The 22890-nt window shown below is 46.6% G+C and overlaps 1 protein-coding gene across 5 annotated transcripts in view; it reads right to left on the bottom strand.

Moving 5' to 3' along the window:
• dlg4b (discs, large homolog 4b (Drosophila)) overlaps window positions 1–22677 on the bottom strand; it is a 45244-nt gene extending 22567 nt beyond the window's left edge. Inside the window, exons 1-4 of one of the 5 annotated variants that reach the window (XM_080299543.1) lie at window positions 22527–22677; window positions 16644–16763; window positions 12466–12536; window positions 3690–3815 (exon numbers count right to left, since the gene is read on the bottom strand). In XM_080299543.1, coding sequence (XP_080155669.1) covers window positions 3690–3815; window positions 12466–12536; window positions 16644–16763; window positions 22527–22545 — 336 coding nt within the window. In that variant the 5' untranslated portion in view covers window positions 22546–22677. Of the gene's footprint in view, window positions 1–1846; window positions 2329–3689; window positions 3816–11935; window positions 12111–12465; window positions 12537–16643; window positions 16764–22526 lie in introns of those variants that run through there. The other 4 variants (XM_080299544.1, XM_080299545.1, XM_080299547.1 and 1 more) reach the window with 4 other exon arrangements.
• Window positions 22678–22890: the final 213 nt, after the last annotated feature.

The following is a 22890-nucleotide window of genomic DNA, read 5'->3' as shown; positions in this document are numbered from 1 at the left end:
TGCTGTAGGTATTACAGGTACTGTGCTGCAGTGGTTTGTATCATATCTATCTAATAGACTCCAGTTTGTGCATGTAAATCAGGGGTCCCCAATCCCAATCCACGAGGGTAGGTGTCCCTGCAAGTTTTAGATGTGTCCTTGATCCATCACAGCTGATTTAAATAGATAAATTACCTTCTCAACCTGTCTTGAAGTTCTCCAGAGGCCTGGTAATGAACCAATCATGTGATTCAGGTGTGTTGACCCAGGGTGAGCCCTCGTGGACTGAGATTGGGGACCCCTGATGTAAATGGAGAGTCCTCTTCACACACTGAGGTTAATTATGGAGTTCCACAGGGTTCAGTGCTAGGACCAATTCTGTTTACATTATACATGCTTCCCTTAGGCAGCATCATTAGAAGACATAGCATACATTTACACTGCTATGCAGATGACACCCAGCTCTATCTGTCCATGAAGCCAGATAACACACACCAATGAGTTAAACTGCAGGAATGTCTTAAAGATATAAAGACCTGGATGGCCGCTAACTTTCTGTTTCTTATTATGCATTGCATGCACAATCAGAGAGAGCATATTTCTCCTGTTTTGGCTTCCCTTCATTGGCTTCCTGTTAAATCCAGAATTCAAAATCCTGCTCCTCACATACAAGGTCTTAAATAATCAGGCCCCATCTTATCTTAATGACCTTGTAGTACCATATCACCCTATTAGAGCACTTCGCTCTCGCTCTGCAGGCCTACTTGTTGTTCCTAGAGTATTTAAAAGTAGAATGGGAGGCAGAGCCTTCAGTTTTCAGGCCCCTCTTCTGTGGAACCAGCTTCCAGTTTGGATTCAGGAGACAGACACTATCTCTACTTTCAAGATCAGGCTTCAAACTTTCCTTTTTGCTAAAGCATATAGTTAGGGCTGGACCAGGTGACCCTGAATCCTCCCTTAGTTATGCTGCAATAGACGTAGGCTGCCGGGGGATTCCCATGATGCATTGAGTTTTTCCTTTCCAGTCACCTTTCTCACTCACTATGTGTTAACAGACCTCTCTGCATTGATGGATTTTTTTCAGTTTCTTGATCTTTGTTTCTCAAAGGTTAAAATACAAATATTGATGAATTGAATTTTGTAGTTACGAGAATCTGCAGTCACTATGGGAACAGCAGGAGGAGAAACATCCACCGAGTTAGAGGCCTGAGCTTCACACACAGACCAGCAGGTTGTGATGCCATACAGCCTGTGGTCATGTGATCACACTTCAATGAGCTGTATTTAAACATTATAGTGATGAAACCAGGACAGCAGGCAAACACCACCGGGACGTCCTCTTCATTAAGCTTTACACACACACACACACACACACACACACTTAACACCCCGTTTAACTACAGATCTGATGACGATGGTAAATGGAGTTCACACATGCATGCAGCATGCAGCGGTTCCCACAGCTGGAGGCAGATGCACTCGGTCCCTCAAACGCATCGCGTTGCGTTCACAGTGCCGGTCAGCAGAGGTAAGGACTTCAGGCCTCTGGGGCTTGATGATGCCGATGATGATGGTGGTGACAGCTGGATCGGTGTGAACCGTCGCCGTGATATTCATCGGTACTTACACATGTCATTTAAACAGGATCCAGCTGTGGTGATGTCACTGCGTCTGACATCTGGATGGATCCATGAACCTGAAACCTGCCCACAGCTACACATTTTACCCTCCACCTCACACAGACGGCCATTACACTCACTCAAACTTCACCTCGGTTACCACACGATTGGCCTGGCCGGAGGCCCCGCCCCCTGGCCTGTGGAGCCAATGGCGTGCTAATGAGGGCTATAAAATGAAGGTGTCCTACCATCATCCTCTGCCTGTGCCTCTTGGCTTTCCGTACGTTGTTGATGAATCGTCGTCCCATCTTCTTGGCGTACCACACGGACACGAACATCACTTCCTGTCTCTCTCCTCAGCAAGCAGTTACATAAAGAGCGGCGGCGTAGAGACGGATGAATAATTAACCAAGAAGAAGGAGAGAGGAGGAAGGTCGCGCTCAGCACAAACCCGCTAACCCTGCGAGGCGTCGGATCCCGTTAACGGAGCGCAGAGACATGGCCGACAGCTCACAGAGAGCGAGCGAGCATCCTGCTCCTGATGGAGAGAAATGAGACGGAGGGACGAGCGAGGAAAACTGAAGAGAGAGAGAGGCTGTTCATCACTCCTCCGCTCTCTCTCTCTCCTCGCTCGACCCTCCTCATGCTTCACTGCACACCTCTCTCCCTCTCTCTCTGTGTCTGTGTCTCTCTACCACCACCGCCCCTCGCTCTCTGAAGGAATCCCCTCCCCTCTGTGATGTCACCATCGCCAAGAGAGAGAGAGAGAGAGAGAGATAAAAGATGAAGATGAAGAGGAGGAGGGGGGCATAGAGAAATTTGGGGGGGTAATTCAGCAAACACACACACATACTCAGGCTAATGCTGTTGCCATGGCAACACCACCCCCACATCCCCTTCTTCTCATCTCTCCCTTTTCTGCCATTCTTGCCGTTGCCATGGTGACGAGCGACAGAGAGAGAGAGAGAGAGGCAGAGCATCAGATTCAGAGTGGGCACGAGCGGCCCACACTGTGTGTGTGTGTCAGTAATTAAGCAAGGAGAGGTCCCTGTGGCTGTGGGCCTGACCCCCACCACCTCACTCTCTCTCTCTGTGAATATTAATGATGGGGTAAATGAGGGACGGGGGACTGGGGCTGACCTCACCTGCTGCCTGTGACATCACAGCGACCCCAGTGCACAGATCTGACCTGGGAACAGCTCTTTGGAAGTGTTTCAACAGCGGAGCTCTGATCAGAGACCTGAGGATGTGACAGGACCTCCCACAGACCTCCTCACTTCTCCACAGAGCTCCTTGAGAGCCCTCCAACCTTTTGGAGCCTCCCTGTGGTGAGCCCCTGCACTCTTTTTTTGAGCTTCCAAGGACCTTTAAGTTCAGACCCTCAAAACCTGATAAAACCGCTTAAACCCTGTTAAGCATCATCCAGCACGTCCTCTGACACACAACGGTCCTCCTAAACACCTGGAATCTCTCATCAGTGATCCCAGGACCCTAAAACCTTCAGATCAAACCCCAGACATCACTGGAACATGTTCAGAGACCTGAGGACACATGAAACACCTCAGAGCCCCCACAGAGACCCTCACCTGCCCCTAACAAGCTCCTCCAGGACCTAAAACCTGGACAAGGACCTCTGAGCACAGTCACCCTGACCCCCTCCAGCCTCCTCAAGGACCTTTCCAGGGATTCTGACCGTGTGACATCAGGATGAGTCAGCTCCACACCCTGTGACCCCGTCACTCTGCTGCTGATGGTGTTCTATTATTACACTTGTACCGAGCTACATCACAGCACCACACACCACACGCCTGCTCAGTCACAGCTGCAGGCGGGCTGATGCTGCCCCCTGTTGGTCAGATGAAGAACTGCATCCACACTGACACAAAACCAGAAACAATGAATTAAATATTCATTTACATGAGTTATCATTTGTGTCATATTTGTACATCTGGAATTATTTGTGCAGACCAATTTATTTTAGCTTGTCAGAAAAAACCTGACCAATGAAAAAAACTGACACAACTGATAGTAGATGGTTAAAACACACTAAACTCAGTGTGCATATGAGTGTGTGTGTGTGTGTGCACGTACTGTGATTGCAGCGGGGTGTGTGTATCCGTCCAGGTGTGTGTGGCTCAGCTCAACGCTGCGTCCTTGGGTCATGTGACCGGGGCTGGGATCAACAGGTGGAGTCTCATCGTCTTGGTAACGGTACTTCTGCAGTGAAACATATCGGGGTTAGCATTAGCTGTTAGCATGAGGACCCTGTCCCCACAGCTGAGACACCTCCACTGTCCCTGTTCCTGGACCTCCTCGGGGAGCTCCGACACATCACCAGGACTCCCTGCAGTCCATCTGAGGAACAGGGAGGAACTCCAAACTCCAGGCGAACTCCTGAAACCTCCTCTAACCCTGTTTCTATCTGCTCAGGCCGCCTCGCAAACACTTGGAGGCCCTCTGGAACCTCCTCAACAACCCCTGAAAGCCCACAGGGCTCCATCAGCCTCCACACGGAGCTCTGTGGGTTTCTGTGGATCATCCAGACCCCCTGAGGAGCTCTGACACCGTCCTCATAATCTTGTTAAACAGGTTTACCAATGCATCGATCACACAGGTTGTCTGTCATAGATCATTATATTTGTGTTTATTAACTCTTTATTACCATGATGTCACTATCGATGAGGGGTTACATCAATGACTCATCCTCACATCAAATATCTATAATCCACAAAATAGCAATAACATTAATTATTCATGTCTAACCTCCTCCAGATCACAGATCAGTCTGGCATGGGAGGTCAGGGAAGAAGGAAAGGAAGGAAGGGAAGGAAGGGAGGAGTTTAAGGAGCGAAGGGAAGCATTCGGCAGAGAGCGAGGAAACGAGGTAGCTGTTGGGAAAGTAGAGAATGAGAGGCAAAGATGATGCGGTTGCCATAGTAACAAGAAGACCCTTGAGAGCTTCCGTTGCCTGGCAGCTGACATCACCAAACAGAGGGGGAGGAGCCATGTTCGATTCATAAAGATGGAGACAGACACACGGAGCGGCGGCGCAGCATTTGTAACCTGCTCTTACCCATCAGCCTCGGCGGCGCCATGCTCACCTGTCTGTGTGTCTGTGGGTTTAACATCTCTGATCCTCACTGTGTGAAGTGTGTGTGAAGCTCAAAGGACTCTAATTAAAGGCAGGAAGTGGTGACCCCTGACCTCAGGCGAGCTGACACGATGATGTGAGCGGCGGTGATTTAACGTCTGGTTAAAGCGCTGACGAGCTGCTGTGTTTACACACCTGTGTGTGACAGGTGACCCACGGGCCTGCAGGAGGCGCCACAACACACACACAGATAAAGACTCAAAGCCAGATGGAATCCTTCAGACCGTCTACTCACAACTAAACAGGAAACAAACTGCATGCACGTCATGTGACCACATTCACACCTGAAAATCACCAGACAGGTACGAATAAAAGCTGCAGATCCTGATGGTACAGACACACCTGGGTGACACTTTATAAGTGAAGGTGTAACTCCTGGACAGGTAAATGGAAGTGTAAGTACAGCGTGAGCAGTTAGATTAGATTAGATTAGATTAGATTAGATGAAACTTTATTAATCCCTCGGGTGGGTTCCTCCGGGAAATTCAGTTTCCAGTAGCAAAGCACCGAAAGAAGTTGCATGTTACAGATACATTAAGGGCAATGAGAGTAAGGATATAAGCATAAATACACCATATATACACATATATAGATACAGAATATACAATATGGATAAATAGGATTGCTCATTTGAGTGAGTATATTGCACAGTGATTATTGCACAGTCAAATATAAGAAAAAAGACAAAACAAAAAACAAATATTGCAAATATTGCACCGTGTAGAAAAGCACCTACAGCTTAGTTGTTCCCCCCTCCCTTATCCCCCTGTTTCTCCTCCCTCTCCCCTCCAGAGAGGAGTTAAACAGTCTGATGGCGTGTGGGACAAAGGAGTTTTTAAGTCTGTTGGTTCTTGTCTTGGGGAGAAGCAACCTGTCACTGAACAGACTCTTCTGGTGTTTTATGGCCGTGTGCAGAGGATGCCCAGCATTGTTCATAATGTCCAGCAGTTTCTTTAGTGTCCTTTTCTCTGCCACTGTCACCAGAGTGTCCAGCTTCATGCCGACCACAGAGCCAGCCTTCCTGATCAGTTTCTCCAGCCTGGATGAGTCCTTCTTTGCTGTGCTGCTCCCCCAGCACACCACAGCATAGAAAAGTACTCCAGCAACCACCGACTGGTAAAACATCCTCAGGAGCTTCCTGCAGATGTTAAAAGACCTCAGCCTCCTGAGGAAGTACAGTCGGCTTTGGGCTTTTTTATACAGGTGCTCTGTGTTGCATGACCAGTCCAGTTTGTTGTCCACCCACAGCCCGAGGTACTTGTACTTGTTGACCACCTCCACCTCCTCCCCCTCTATCTGAACCGGCAGTGGACCTTCTCTGGACCTCCCGAAGTCCACAACCAGTTCCTTAGTCTTTGAGGTGTTGAGTTGCAGGTGGTTTGTGTGACTCCATGCGACAAAGTTCCTCACCAGACTTCTGTACTCCTCTTCCTGATCATCCCAGATACACCCCATGATGGCCGTGTCGTCTGCAAACTTCTGAATGTGGCATAATTCAGAGTTGTAGCAGAAGTCAGAGGTGTACAGGGTGAAGAGAAGAGGGGACAGCACAGTTCCCTGTGGTGCTCCTGTGCTGCTGACCACAGTGTCAGACGTGATGTCCTTCAGCCTGACGTACTGTGGTCTGTCGGTGAGGTAGTCGGAGATCCAAGCCACCAGGCAGGGGTCCACCTCCATCCTGTTCAGTTTTTCCTGAAGCATACAGGGCCGGATGGTATTAAAGGCACTGGAAAAGTCAAGAAACAGGATCCTGACCGTGCCTTTTCCCCCATCCAGGTGTGAGTGGGCTCTGTGTAGGAGGTACAGGATGGCATCCTCCACTCCGACACCCGCCTTGTATGCAAACTGTAGTGGGTCCTGGGCATGTTGTACCTGTGGTCGGAGGAGGTTGAGGAAGAGCCGCTCTAGAGTCTTCATAAGATGTGACGTCAGTGCCACCGGTCGGAAGTCATTCAGCTCATTGGGCCGGTTCCTTTTGGGGACCGGGACGATGCAGGATGTCTTCCATAGGGCGGGCACTCTCCCCAGTCGCAGACTGAGGTTGAAGACTCGTTGTAGCGGCTCCCCAAGTTCAGCAGCACACGCCTTTAGCATCCTAGGACACACCTTGTCTGGGCCTGCTGCCTTTCTGGGGCGAAGCTTCCTCAGTTGCCTCCTGACCTGATCCACTGTGACACTGGGAGATGATTGGGAGGGGGGGAGGCTGTCGTGCTGTTTAGAGAGGGGTTGGAGAAGGAGGAGGGGGGGGGGGGTGTCATAGTGTCAGGGAGGGGGGGAAGCGAGGTAGGTAGGGTGGGGAGAGGACTCTGTAGTGAAGGTGAGGGTGGGGGGGTTGTGGGCTGGTCAAACCTGTTGAAGAAGTTGTTGAGTTCGTTTGCCTTCTCCACAGTCCCCCCCACTGTGCTTTTCTTGATGTTGTGGCCTGTGATGGTTTTCACACCATTCCAGACCTCCCTCATATTGTTCCTCTCCAACTTCTGCTCCACCTTCCTCCTGTAGGTGTCCTTTGCTTCCCTCAGGCAACGTTTCACCTCCTGCTGTGCTGCTTTCACCTCCTCCTTCACTTTGCTCCTGAAAGCCTTCTTCTTCATGTTGAGGACAGTTTGTGATGTGGTTGTAATTGTGCTGACATTTCCCCGTCCCGTATGATGGGGTGGATTGATCTCGACTTTTTATGTCTTCATTTAATATTCAGTCGTTAATGTGCCCGAAACATGCTCTATTATTCTTAAATGAACACAGATAAAGACGTCTCTGTCTTTGTAACAAGAACAAAACTACTGTCATAATTTTCAGACACATGTGAGCTCATGATGACGGTGGAAACTTTTTATTTTCCTTTCACCGTTACTGTGCTTTAAATCTGTAAAGGGAGGGAATGAAAATAACATATTTCATGTGCATGAACATAGTGAGTATAAGATACAGATATAAAACACAGGGATGTGAAAAGGCTCTGTAATAAACTACAGCGTACTCGTGATATAAGACGGGGAAATATGATCTGTTTCCTGTAAACATTTGTTTCACAGTCCCTACATTTACTTGGTTTCCTGTAGAAAGCAGACAGTATGTGTAGGTAAATACGATTCATTTCTAATCAAACAGACTGAAACTGTTTGCTAACAGGGGACTTACGCCCTTAGTCGTGTTATAGAGTAGAGCCAACAGCTGCACCTGCTGGACTACATCAAGGCTGTAACAGAAGAACCAGTGGTGAGCTCCAGCTCCAGTAAAACCAGTGAAAAGCACTTTATTTTGATGCCGCTCAGAGCTCTGCAGCTGTGTGGTCTCCAGTAAAAACTACCTGACAGGATGAAACCTTTGCAGTGATCACTGTTTCTAAAAACAAACGGACCTGAGCCATCGTCAGTCCTTCAGAGGCAGAAGAGAACCTCATTAAACCACTGAGATGGAGACAAAAACAGCCACTCAAGCCTCGAGGATAATGTGTTTGTTAAACCGTGTTTCCCTGTGTTATGGGCATCGTTTTCAGCTCGCCACAATAAAGGTTCATCTTCAGTTTAATACCTCCATCATCCTGAAAGCCTGTATTTCCACGTCACGATGACATCACGAGGTCATGTGTCAGCAGCATGTTCCAGTAGTACCCAATCCAGGGCTCTAGACTAACTTGTTGCCATGGTTGCACTGGTGCGCCTAACTTTTTTTATTAGGTGCACCAGCACCACAGTTAGGCGCACCCAAATGTTTCAACCGCGGTGCCCAACACTTTACACGTTCACTTTCTAAACATGACCGTCCATACAGACAATATTGATTTGTAAATGATTACCTATCAGTCTTGTCAACACAAAGTTCTTTATTTGGAGCTCATTTCTACAAAAAACATAAGTTACCGTATTTTTTGGATTTTAAGGCGCATTACGCGAGACAAATAGATAAGTCAGACTTTACTTGAAATCCGCTTCATAAGCATGTCTCTTATCAGGAGCCATTTTGGGCTCCTTATACACACAATACGGTAATATTGCGTTGAAGCACAGTACGTATCACTCCGCGAGGCTCCAGACCACGGTAGCCGTAATGCTCCGACAATCTATGCAGCCGTGCAGCTTCATAGGTTACCAAAGTCGTACTAAAACATTTGTGATAGATTTTTGAGCGCCATGTACTACATGAAATCAGTTCGAGCTCAGTAAACACAACCAGAACTCATACATAAGGCGCACTTTTGAGAAAATTAAAGGATTTTAGGTGCGCCTTATAGTCCAAAAAATACGGTACTGATGAAGTTCTTGTGCTTAAACTGCTTCACTGAGCTGAAATTTAAACTTAAAACATCTCAAGATATGTTAAATAAAAACAAAATCTGAGTTAAAAAAGTCTCGGAGGCTTCAAACTGAACATCTGAACATCTTACTTGTGCATGGGAACCTGAGAGGTCCCGCCCCTGACTATGTCTGATTGGTTTAGATCACGATATCGACGAAATGTGTATCTATTGTTGACCACACAGAGACTTTCAGAGTTGCAGAGACTCTTTTTTGGGGTTTTTTGCTCAAACGGCTGGTCGATTTTTTTTAGTCGCACCTTTGAGAAATTAGGTCTCATTTGCGACCAAATGGGTTGCACTCTAGAGCCATGACATACTATGACAGTCAATTCTTTCCATTACAATCGAGTACCACCTGCAGTGGTATGCAATCTGTTGATGTCACATTTCCAGATCACCTCAGGTCACTTTGGAACCCCGGCATAGCGGGCACTAAAAACGTACCTGGTACCAGGAGCTACCACTAATGGAAAACCCTGAAAACCATGGCGAACTTCCAGAGTAGGTGCTAATGAAAAAGAGTCTTTATGGTCTTAAAGACTGGAACCAGTTCAGCTCATGCAAACATACACGTGTAGAAGAACCAGCAAAGCATTTAACTCTTTAACGTGCTGCAGGAATCAGTCCGGTCTGAGCCAGTTCTCACATGATGTCACTGGACTGGATTGGTCCATTCAAACAAACTGCTGCCCAATGAGGAGCGAGCACAGCAGAAGAGTCTGTTTGAATACACAAGACCTCAGTGTGTGTGTGTGGGTCCATTAGCAGCACTGATGCAGCTAAAGATAGACGAAGCTATTTCTGATCCAACACATCCATCTCTGTGAGCAGGAAATAGAAGAATATTCCAGCAGTGATGGAGGAGAGGAAACAGGAAGTATCAGAGAACACAGAGGGATGAATGTGCCTTTAAAATGATTAATACTCTTTAATAGGATGCCAACATTATAAACCAACAACGACTGTCAGGAGTTACTACAGAGGACGAACACAAAGAACAGAGGGAGAAAGCAAACATCAGCCCAGACGCTACATTCCTCTTCATGGCCTCCTACAGGCCTCCATCCTTAAGCACATTTTGCTCCATCTGTTGCTCCAACAACACGAACGTTACTCACACTGGCTTCTCACGTTGATGAAACACAGTTTGTGCTGCATGTTTGGGCGGACTCCCTCACAGATCTGTGTTACCAGGATCATAAACCAGTCCACGTTGCTGGTTGTTCAGGCCCACGGTCAGAAACACGTGTTCATGTGTGACATGGTTTCCTCTCCGAGCTGCAGTCAAACATCGACGCTTTCTGTCACTCACAGAGTGTTTTAGGCTTGAACCCAGTGACCAGCACCGGCCTGGATGTGTCTGTAAGGACACCACAGCACCGCCCCAGTGTTTCCTGTTACAGCCGGTATCCTGTTGCTGGGATAAAGCCTCTGTAACACATCCCAGGAGCCAACAAGATAGTCAAATCAAGTGTTTTATGTATCAGTGTGAACGGCTGTGTTCAGAACAGGTGAGTTTCCCCACAGGTGAGTCTGGACAGCATTTGTAATGCATGAAAATATCACAGAGCTGGTGTGTGAAGAGCTGTTAGTCATAAAACTCACTGAGCTCTGTGTCACTCTGTCACTGACATCATTTCACACTTCTGTGATGAACAAAGTAAATGATAATTACACTGTGGTACACTACAGAGTAACGACATGACTGACATGCACTGTAACACGACATGTCTCAGACATGAACCTCCAATCACAGCTCTGATCCACACAGACTGAGACAAGTGTTCTCTGTGTTTCCACCAGCTCATTCACATCTCTTCATATTTATGATATGTGTCCACTAACGGTCTTCCTTCCTCCACCTGACAGCATCCTCTCCACCATGGAGCAGCTCAGGATCAGAAAATTTAAAAACATCCCACAGCTTTGTTGCATTCCTGCTCTTTCTCCTCCAACTGCTGCTGTTTGAGCTGAAATGCTCCTGACTGCTCCTGGGCCATCTGTCACGCCTGCACATCTGTCACACCTGCACGCCTGTCAAGCCTGCACGTCTGTCACGCATGTCACACCTGCACATCTGTCACACCTGCACATCTGTCACACCTGCACGTCTGTCACACCTGCACATCTGTCACACCTGTACACCCTTGGTGAATCATTGCTGTACGACCAATCACATGATCTCCTGCTGGGGAGGTTGGATGATGCCTCTAAGATTATTAGGACCCTCCACAGACGTGACCTCGTCGTCACAGTCGTACCCACACGTGTGGTTACTGCACACCTCTGAGACCAAGTTTCCACGCTAATGATGCCACTCAGGTTCATCCTGTGATACAACAGGTGATCACCCTGAACCGTCCCGTGGCGCCAACAGTGTCTCTAACACTCGGTACTTTCCTTCAGTTTCCTGTAACGAGCGCGCCGCCGAGCGCCACAGGTCAGGGTGACAGTGCAGTTTAACACACGACCTGTTGCAGCCCGCCCCCACGTCCTGAACCCAGCTTCAGTTTGGAGGGAAACATGACCGTCTCCGTGACAACAAGCACATGTGAGCCTCGACATGTGACGCGCCGATTCCACATGTGCTCAGCATCCAGCGCACGGCCCTCCTGCTCACAGCTGGCTGCGGCTAGCATCAGCTAACATACGTGCTAATGTGGCTATGCTAACACACACACACACACACACACGGGGGCAGAAAGAGCGAGAGAGCGAGAGACAGTGGTGTTGAATGAAAACATGAAATCTGAACACACACAAACACACACACAAAACACTGGCTTTGATGCTTCATGAGGACACACACGAGGACATGTATGTGTGTCCTCATAAACCGTGTGTGTGTGTGTGTGTTGTGGCGGATGCGTGCGGGCGGTCTGCTCTTACCTTGGTGGTGACAATGCAGAGGCAGTCCATATCCACACACACACACACACTCACACACACACATTTCCACACACACTCATACACTCATGCTCGCTCTCCCTCTCTCTCTCTCCTCGTTCTTCTGTCTATCCTCCCTCGCTCGCCCGCTCTCTCAGCTCCTCTATCCTCCGTCTGACAGCACTGAGCGAGAGAGAGAGAGAAGGGGGCGAGCGAGCAGTGCAGGAGAGAGCGAGAGATGAAGATGAGGAAGACTGTGGTGTGTGTGTGTGTGTGTGTGTGTGTGCGCACCTTGAGTCACTCGACAGAAGGAAGACATGAAGAGAGAGAGCGAGAGAGAGGGTGAGAGACACAGAGGAAGAGTGAGGGGAGGGGGTGGTGGGGGCTGGGCTCCTGTTGCCATGGTGTTATGCAGCTGTTGCCCCGGCAATGCTGCTGCAGCTGTTGCTAAGTAACAGCAACGGGTGTTTCTATGTGGATTATAAGTTTGTTTTGTTTTAGGTGTGTGAGTGTGTGTGTGTGTGTATTCGTACCTGTACAGGTGTGTGTGGTTGGTCCGTCGTCTGGTTCTCACACACCGTCAGCTCGTAAAACTCCTGGATGTCTGCGCGCGCACACACACACACACACACACACACACGTCTGAGTGTGTCACGTGCAGTTCCTCTGGTGTCCAGCAGAGGCAGCAGTGAGTCAGTCCTCATGTTAAACATGTTTACAGCTGGATACACAGATGTTTCAGTCTCTGTGGATAATTTAAAGTTCGCATCATTAGGGGCGTGGCCTCTTTGACTGACAGGTGGATGTTGATAATAGTGACTGTAGCTGCTAGCTGTTCGCTAGCTTCACCTGAACTGAACCTCTGTACCGAGTTTGTGCTGTTGGAGCATTAATAACATGAAAAAGTTTAAATCTTTGACTTACGGAGCCAAAGTCATGTAAATGACAGAGAGGCGTCTGAATTTTGAGGAAAAAGATGGAAATGTTCAGATTTTAAAGTAAGACTATGAGAGAAAAAGACATGATGGACAAACAGGCTGTGATTGGCTCACAGGAACAACTAACCAGCAGCATTTCTTGGCTGTGATTGGACAGAATAGTATAAACAAACAAACAGAAGAAGAAAATGGGCCCATGATCAGCGCTCCCTGTGCAGCAGCGCCCCCTGGTGTGCCAGCCACACAGCGTATTCTGACACTCTAAAATCAGATTAAACCTGAATGCATCATCATGAACCACCGCCTGTCCCACAGTTAAAGTTCTGCTCTGTTTCCATTAGTCTGGTCTGCTGGTTAGTGTTCAGGCTGAGTTAGTGCAACCTCATAGAGCCAATCAGATCGCTCAGAGACCCTGCAGGCTCGCATAAAGTGAAACAGTGCTTTAAAAACGGCTCTGCCATTAACCCATCACAGAAACATCATCGTCTGAACCTTCATCACAACTGCTGCATGAACACGTGAGCTCGCACCTGCAGCAGCCAATGGTGACTCAGTAAACCCCAACTGTCTCAGCCAATCACTGCACTATAAACAGCACAGACTCACAGTCTGATGGAAACAGCATCATAACTGTGATTTTAAATAATCACCTTAATTATGAAACAGGATTTCATGATAAAACAACTCAAATCACAATATTCTACAAAAATATTTAGAAAAGATCAGAAAAAATCTCCTTCAGATGACTGAGAACCATAAAAACTGTCACAATTATAATAAATAAATAAATAAAACTAGTGATACATTCAAAGAACATATTTCTGCGAAAACATCCCCAAAATATGAAATAAGCATCAGGAAAAATCTCATTAAAACGTTTTATTTTAACTAAAAATATGGATGAAGGAGTCAAATTTAAAGTGAATTATAAACTAAATGTTCTACAATTATTATAAATGATAAATATAATGAACACACACACACATCTGTGACTCGCTATAGGAGAACAAGCTCGTTATGTTGATGTTATGTTTCTAAGAATAAAATTACAGAAAACTGCAGAAAAACAATTATTTCTGAAAAATCCAAACGCCTGAAACACGCTCTGAAAGTTTTCTAAAGAGCTGAATAATTACATTTCATTGTGAGGAAACAAACGTTGAATATTCAGATTTAGTGAGAGAACAGCTCATTACAGTAATCTAAAGTAATAACTAAATAATAATCATTCTGAAAGAAGTTAAATATGTCTTAAATTATAAACTGTCAGGAAACAAGAGTATTAAAATGTTAAATTTTAGAAAAAGTATTTATAAATATGCAGAAAGAGTCCTGGTATGTTAAATACATACACAGTAACACAAACCTGATAGGCCGACACAGAAACAGGTGATTACAGGTGAAGCTCTCTGATGTGTCTGTATCCTCACCTGTAACCAGCTGAGTCAGTGACGTGATCATGTGACCTCTCTGAGCGTCTGTAATGAGCTCAGCCGATCATCAGGATCACTTTACTTAGAGCTGACGAAGCCCCGCCCCCTCCTGCTCTGATCCTGAAGCAGCGCCACCATCAGGTCACACTGAGAGTCACACCTGTGACATCTGTGTGTGTGTGTGTGTTCCTGTCTAGCTATCTTTGTGAGGACCAAAATCTGCATTGTGAGGAGACACGCACAACGGTCCTCGCAGGTTTGAAGACATTTAAAGGCATTTTTCAGGCTCAAAACGTGGTTTTAGTGTCAAGGTTACAATTAGGTTACGGTTAGGTTTAGGGTCAGGCTTTTCACAGACAGGCAGTCACAAAGCGCTGTACACAAATATTAAAATAAACAATACAATCTGTCACAGTCTGGCGAGGGCAGACTGTAGGGGTTGACAAAAGGACCCAACATGCAGACTCCAAGGAACAGGGAGGAAACTTGAATGTTAACAAAAAGCGAGCCGTTTAATATGGCTGGTAACAAAGGTACAAACAAAGGGCAAGGCAACCTGAAGCAAGATTAACACAAACCTAAACTGGGGAATCTAAACAGACAATAAGACACACCTAGACAAGGAACTTGGAAACATGGCGTGGACAACAGACAACCTGACAATCACACACTGGAAACAGAGGACTTAAATACACAGCAGGTGATTAGGGGGAGTGGGAACACCTGGAGGAACAGCTGACTGACATGAGCCTAATGAAGGGACAGGGGAAGTGAAACTAAATACAATGAACAAAGAACACACGACTCCTTCAAAATAAAACAGGAAACATGAGACAGACATGATAATGCAAACTTGATAACATGAAACACGAAGGGTGAGGGGACCTTAATGCAGGGGAAGAAAACACAAGGAGTCTAATAACCAAATGAACTCAGACCTAATGAACAAAATAAACTTAAAAGGCTGGGTCAACAGACCCAGGACCATGACAACAATCAACAGACATTATACACAATGTAAAAGATCAAATAATGTAAAGAATATAAAATACGTAGATCAACACAAGGCTTGTTTGAGCAGAAGAGTTTTTAACTGCTTTTTAAAAGAATCCACAGAGCAACTACAGTGTGTTGCTTATGAAATCCATGAAGTGCTGCAGAGAAAATTACATTTTATTTATGTAATCAACACATTTTGAACTCCTAAAGAAGTATAACAAAAGCAAAGACACGCAGCTGAACTAAAACGATCCAGCAAACAGAAACTGCTGTGAGCCGCCCTCATATCTCCTTTGGGCTTTTGGAGCCTTGACCTGACTTTAAAAAAAATAATTGGAAAAAAGCTCGATGCTGCTAAAAAATAGATGTTTGCAAAATTCTGCCTAAGTATGTATTTTACCTGGTTACTGCGTGTGGCGGGCGTGGTCTGCAGCGCCGCTGCAGGGGAGGCGGCCGCACCTGAGCGGCACCCGCAATCAGGCCTCGCTGCCTTAAAGTCTGTGCTGTTGTTGGTGTGTGTCGGGCTGTGCGCTGCAAAGCTACAGCCGGCTGTGTGCGCACAGCAGCCGTGTGTGTAAAGTGGTCAATAAAGAGATGCTGAAAAGCGTGTTCATGCAAACATCGTCGGGTCTGTCGTGATATGTTTACAATAAGACTTATGGTCCTGAAGCTCTGCGCACAGTGAAGTCACTTTATCTCTACAGGACTGTAAGCTGCCGTCTGTGAGGCGTGAGCGTGTTTGTTTGAACACAGTTCAGAGCTGCTGACATAATGTGGATCAGAAGATCCATAACTGGCCTACCTGGGGCTGAAAGTCTCCATAAATGCAGGCGTTTCGGCGGCTACACCGGCTTCTGCGATGTGACGCTTATTTTGAGCGATGAAAAAAATAATAAGATATAATTTTATTTTTATATTTCAAAATCACAATAATCTAACAATTTAGAGCTGCAAGTTAAAAAAGAACTGACATAAACAAATTACACTTCAGCTAAATACTTCTCATTTATTTTCCCAAACCACGCGGAGCCGCAGTGTAAGGACTAAAGAGCCGCATCCTGCTCCGGAGCCGCAGGCTGCCGACCCCTGGGCTAGGGAAACCATTATGTCAATGAAAGTCCTCACTAAGATAGCTGAACGAGAATGTGTGTGTATTACTCTGTGTTCCTGTGTGTGTGTGTGTGTGTGTGTGTTCCTGTGTGTTACTGTGACAGTGTGTGTGTGTATGTTCCTGTGTATGTGTGTGTGTTCCTGTGTGTGTGTGTGTGTGTGTGTGTGTGTGTGTGTGTGTGTGTGTGTGTGTTCCTGTGTGTTACTGTGACAGTGTGTGTGTGTTGTTACCCAGCAGGGCCTGGAACAGGTCACTCTGGAAGATGTTGAGCAGCTTCTCTGCTCGACCTTTGACCCCGTCAGCAGCTCCAGCCTGACAGGCCTCCATCACCTGCAGAGCGCGCTCAGTATCTGAGGAGACAGCACAGCACACGCTTTACTGGACTCTACTGGACTCTACTGTGGTCCAAACCCTGTTGTGAGTCATGTATATGGAACTCCAGGACTGCCATAATCAATTAATTAAATAAACCATTAAATAATTAATTAAAATTGGAATTAATTAATTAAATAAATAGTTATGACACATTTAATTAATTATTGACACATTTAATTAATTATTTATGTATTTCACATTTTAATTAATTATTGACACATGTAATTAATTATTGACACATTTCATTAATTATTGACACATTTAATTAATTATTGACACATGTAATTAATTAATTATTGACAGATTTAATTAATTATTGACACATTTAATTAATTATTTAATGATATATTTATTTATTTCATTTTGGCAGTCCTGGCGCCTGGCTCTCATCATGAAATAATTTTATCTGTCAGCCTCACCCATCAAACTCAGGGGGCGGGGTTAACGCTGATCGAGTCAAAACCATTGCTTTGGCCTGGTGGCCATTGTTTCTAGCACACAACAACCGGCATGTGGAAGCTAACAGAACTGAGCTTTGAAAAACCCTGTTTGTGTGTTACCAAATACCGTTTTAATGTTTTTTAGCAGAGAATGTAGTGGTTTAATCTTCATGTGTCTGGTCGGTTTGTCAAGATACAGCCTCTTTGCAAAAGTGTTTCGATGATTTCGGAGATGTCGTCCCAGTCTCACGGCAAAGCGTGGGATAGACCCGCTCGCCTCGCAAGCAATCCCACCGACAAAGCGCAGGCCCCGGTACACAGCTGTAGTAACCCCCGCTGACTTCTTTTACTGAGGTTATATTTATCGGTGTTTTATTTCCTGATGTTCTTATGTGTCCTACGTGTTTCAGTCTGAATTATAACTAACATTAAAAACATGTTTAAGGAGGAGAGAGAGCAAATAAATCTGTTTAACATCTGATCTTTGGGTTTTTGTTCAGTAATCAGTGTGACCTGTGTATAAACACATAAAAGAGATAACGTTGGTGTTTCCGTCATGTAGTAACTGCTGGCTTTAACTGTACAAAGGTTGTTCCACACTATGAAACACATACAGACTTCATGATGTTCGGCTAATATTTTTATTGTGAATATTAATCATGCTGACCTCGCTCTGTACACCACGCAGCGAGGTCAGCATATCCACGATATCCTCAGCTCCATGAGTTAACACAAAGTTTCCCAGCTGACTATCTAACTGCCAACTATTCCAGAGACGTGAAAATATACAGCATAAAGAAAAGTGTAAGAGACTCAGCAGCAGGTTAGAATAACAGTTATACATTTAATAAATCACCAAATGAATCCAAGAAACAAGCAAACCTGAGTTTGTATTCCCTCAGCTGCAGACTCGCTGCTGTTTAAATGTTTGAAAAGGAAGATTAGATATAAAAAACGTCAAACATAGACTCAGTCTGCCTTCACATTTGATATGAGGCCAGCACGTATAGTGGCTGTGTCCTGTTTTAAGATCATACATGTATAATTGTTGTCTGACCTCCGTCGATCCAGCTGCTCAGAGTCCGTGGTTACCATGGTTACTGCATAATCAGCTATAATGTTAACAGCTGGCACTGAGGAAACCTACCGGCAGCATGGGTGTTTATGTTTTTCATTGCAAAAGAACTGTCTGAATGGTTAACTGAAGTTAACTTGGATAAATTATAGTTAAGGAGTATCACAGATAACGCCTACGTGAGCTGTGCGACTGTTCACCACTACACTGAAATCAGCTATTAGTGAAATACACGTGCTATATCATAAACTATGATATAAACAGGGAGGTCCTATTAACATGTTTAGTTTTAAAGGACACCTTCCTGCCTTTAGTCTCATTCATGAGCAGTATTAGTTTTCTTCTAACATCCAGAAGTCTGCACGATGTGTTTCATAGTTTGTAACAAGCCTTTGACAGGTAAACATAACATGACCGAAAAAAAAAAAAAGAGAGAGAGAGAGAGAGAGAGTGTTGACATAAGAAGAGAAAATGCTCTCAATTATGGAGACAGGCAAATGGTTCATTTATGTTTGATGTGTGGTTTGCATTTGTGTGGCTGTTAATAAAGTCAGTGCGCTCTAGGGGGCGTATGCATTCATCAAAATGGCCGAAGGCTGATGTGTGTTTATTCCTCCCTAAATATCGTCGGTGAAGTTCGCCATGCACGTCAGATTTTCCTGCGCATTTTTATACCTCTGCCAACAGAGAGAGAAAAAAAAATCACATTCTAACAGACAGCTGGTGCTTAGAATACAGTTGAATAACTATTAAAAAACAGATGATATTTAGATGATAGTTCAGTCTAACACATGTGCCAGTGAACCATTAAACGTCTGTGAAACTATGCAGTTATGAAACGTAACTTTAACCTCAGCCAAACCGATTTGCTCAGTTGTAAATAAAACAGCGAAGTAAACGTGACCCGACAGACAGAACCTGAGTGAATGAAGTCCAGCGTTTAACCACTGAGAGCTAAAACTCAGCTGAGGTTTCAAAGCTGTGTGCCGGTGATTGGACATCAGCCGCTGATAAAGCTGTTCGCCTATAAAGTGCTCTGTAAGGAAACGAGCTCCAGCAGCTCTGCGCTCGGGGAAAACACTATATTTACTTATCTTGTGCAGAAAAATGCGCTGACATTGCGTTATATCGAGCACCGGCTGCCCAGTTAAACTGTGACTATCACCAGGTAACTAGGCGTGTTTCTTGAATTAGCAGCAGGTGTTAAACAGCTGACAGATGAGGAGGAGGATGCATGCAGGTAAACTGAGGGTCTGTTGAGCTGATCGCTGGTTTCGTGAGAAAAATGTCAGCTCGTTCTTTATGTTACAGAAGCACAGAGACACAAAACCAGGCGGAAAGAGACGATCGTTCGGTGAAAATGAGAATCTGCGAATGCAACATGTGGAACACGGAGAGTGGAATATGTAAACAAACCGGTTAATGTAACCCCCTCAGTGCACTCTGCATGCTAACTGTTAGCAGAGCTAGTGAAATCTCTGAAAACATCTGAGCACTTTTGTTCTATGTTGACAACCTGACCAGACATGTGAAGATTACTGCGCGACATCCGCTGGTTTCCTCTTTCTGGCGCAAAGTGGGCGATAAACAAACCTCCACCACTTGCTAATGTTACTGAATCTGTGGAAGCTCCACCATAGCCACCACACGAAGTAACGAGTAACGAGCCTCTCTAAATCCCAGTAACGACTAACGCGTTCCTGGTTTTGGCATAATAACTAGTTACCGTGCTCGTTACCACAATAATAATGTAGTTACTGTAACGCGTTACTTAATAACACGGTAGTCCCAACACTGCAGCCTGGTCACACTTTGAAGGTGTAAAGAAGCTCAAAGACGTCTCCAGGAAACATGTGGAAGAGCACTTTAACAGTCGGGATACCAGGGGCACGAGGACACTCCACCTGTACACATGAGGAGCCCCGCCCCCACACTGCACACCTGTGTGTTTTCACAGGTCGGACCTCTCACACTACCAGCATCAACAGCAGCTGTGTGACATCTGGAAACTCTGAGCACAAATGAAGTGTGAAAGAAATATATTTAAGAACAGGTGAGATGGAAATGAAGGAATTCCTCGTTATTATCAAACTGTCTGAATCAATCATTACATGTTCAGGAAACATCATCAAAGAAATGAAATAGAACAATATTAACGTGTTTGCTGTAATAACAAACCTCTGCCAGAGATCAGCTCTCACAGCTCACCATGAAAGGAACCTGAACCAACACTGCTACATCCATCGGCTCCATCACCTCGTGGGGGGCTGTGGTGCTGTCCTGCTGCCCATTGCTGTTGGTGTTGGGGGTATGTGGGTTCCCCTGGGGTAGGTTTCTTGTGCGGTTTGGCGTGGGGGCTGTGATCCTGACCTGGATGGGGCTTTTGTGGCTCTTGGGTGGTGTTCACTTGGTTACCGGCCTGGCAGCCTGCCCCTGGGTTCTTGGGGTGCTCCACCTCCAGGCTGGGGTCCTGGTTGATGTGTCGCTGAGGTTGTGGGTGGGTGCATCCAGGCGCAGGGGGCCTTTGGTGCATTGGTGGAACCTTCAGCTGGTGGGGAGGTTGTTACCATCCTTTGCAGGGCGTCTCTGCTCTTGAGGAGTCCACTCCGCAGGTGGGGGAGGAGCTCAGCCTGGGTGTCTTGCTTCTTATGTAGTCTGGGAGTTGAGTGAAGTTTGGGGTGGGTGTAGTTTTTCCTCTGTGGTGGGGTCAGGTGGACCTCTGTGGAAGGTGCAGCCCCTCCAGGGAGGGAGTACTTTCCCACTTTCCCACCCCCCAATCCTTTCCTCCCCATCTGTCTCCCTCCTCCCGCTCCATCACACCCCCACACATGCAGGGCCTCGGGGTACAGGTGTGTCACTGAGGTGCAGGGGGGCATTCCCCCTCTGGCCCCTCCACCTGTGCCTCAGTTTTATTCCACAGCAGAGACGTCCACATGACTCATGCAGGGCCTTGGGAGGAGGCGCTGCATCTGGAGGAGGGACGGCCACACCTGCCTGATCCATGAAGCTCAGATCAGCTGTGTCTGCTGTGTGTGAACATCTGTCCACATGTGCAGAGCGCTGTGATGGGTAGGTGTTGTTCCTGCTCTGCCCCTCACAGATGGAGCAGCTGTTGGAGTCTCTCTCACACCGACCTGCAGCAGGGACGCTTCCAGGAAAAGCCTCCAGCTCCAGGACCTGATCCCCGAGTGTCTGTCAGAGGAAAGGAGGAACTCTACTTCTGACTGACTACCAAAATAAAAGTTTAGAGTCAGGTGGAGCTCCCTGTGTCCTCCACACTGTCTGAGGTGTCTGTGAGGTCATCATGAGACACACCCACCTCCATCAGCTGTGCACAATGCAGGTCCACTAAGACTTAGAGAACAGCTTCCACACCCACCCACTCAGTCATGTGTGGACCCCATCAGCATCAAACCTGAGAGAACCTCAGATGGAGGAGGGGTGGAGTCAGAAACCAGCTGCAGCTGCTCCATCTGTGATAAGCTGAGCAGACTGAGCTCTGTACACAGAGCTCTGTATGAGCAGGTCATGTGACAGCAGGGCTGCCTCTCACCTGTGAGCCCGTCACCTGCTCATGCAGACTGAGATTTAATCGTGTGTGTCGGAGTCCGTCGGGTCATGAGGACAGCAGACCTCCCCCTGCCTCCTCAGCTCCTCTGAGGGGTTTACAAACCGTAACCCAGCGTGATGACCCGCCTCCTCCCAGCAGGACACACCTGACGCTCCTCCAACAGGTGGTGTCCTCAGCCTCCTCAGAGCTCCGTCCCTGAGGATCCTGTCAGCTCCTGCACCCACAGAAACCATGAAACCTGCTTTGGCCCTGAGCTCTGATCAGCTGGTCCGTCCGTCCGTCCGTCCGTCCGTCAGCCTCAAATAAAGTTTCACTTTGAATCCAGCAGCTCGTGTCAGGAGCTCAGGTCACATGATGCCCAGGCTTCCTGTATGACCCACTCTGAGGTCAGACCAGGAAAACCAGTCGAAACAAGATGAACCCCAGTGTAACCATGGTGACTGACAGAGGTTAAAGGTCACGCAGACAGTAGATTTTTATATATACCAGTGAGGAGAACAGGAAGTGAAAGACAAGAAGAAGTAGAAGAAGAAGAGGCTGAGGACGAACCACAGGAGTGAAACCACACACACACACACACCTACACACACACACACCTAAAACAAACAAACAAACAAACAAACAGAACGCTGATGTGGAAAAAGCGTCTCACCTTCTCTCTTCAGCGGCATGTCGTCTCTCTGATCCTCACTAATCCTCTTTGGAGATTTTACACTCGCAGTGCACTCTGGGTAACAGAGTCCTAATCCCTCTTTACTGAGGCTCCGCCCATCTCCAGTTCACGGGATTGGACGATGCTGTCCGTCTCAGTGAGAGTCACCGTGGTTTAAACTGAGCTGATGAAGGAAAACATTTAAACGAATGTAATTAAGTGTTGAGACGTGTGGGTCAAGCTCAGAGTCCATGACAGACACAGACAGACGCATCACTGAGGCATCGATCCTTCAGCTGAGAAAAGTCTACACTGACACACACGCCTGAGATCAGATTTATATGACAGATCAGAGTAAATATTA

This window comes from Astatotilapia calliptera, chromosome 3 (genome assembly GCF_964374335.1).
Source record: "Astatotilapia calliptera chromosome 3, fAstCal68.1, whole genome shotgun sequence".
NCBI lineage: Eukaryota > Metazoa > Chordata > Actinopteri > Cichliformes > Cichlidae > Astatotilapia > Astatotilapia calliptera.
This window is presented reverse-complemented; position numbering and strand designations above follow the sequence as displayed.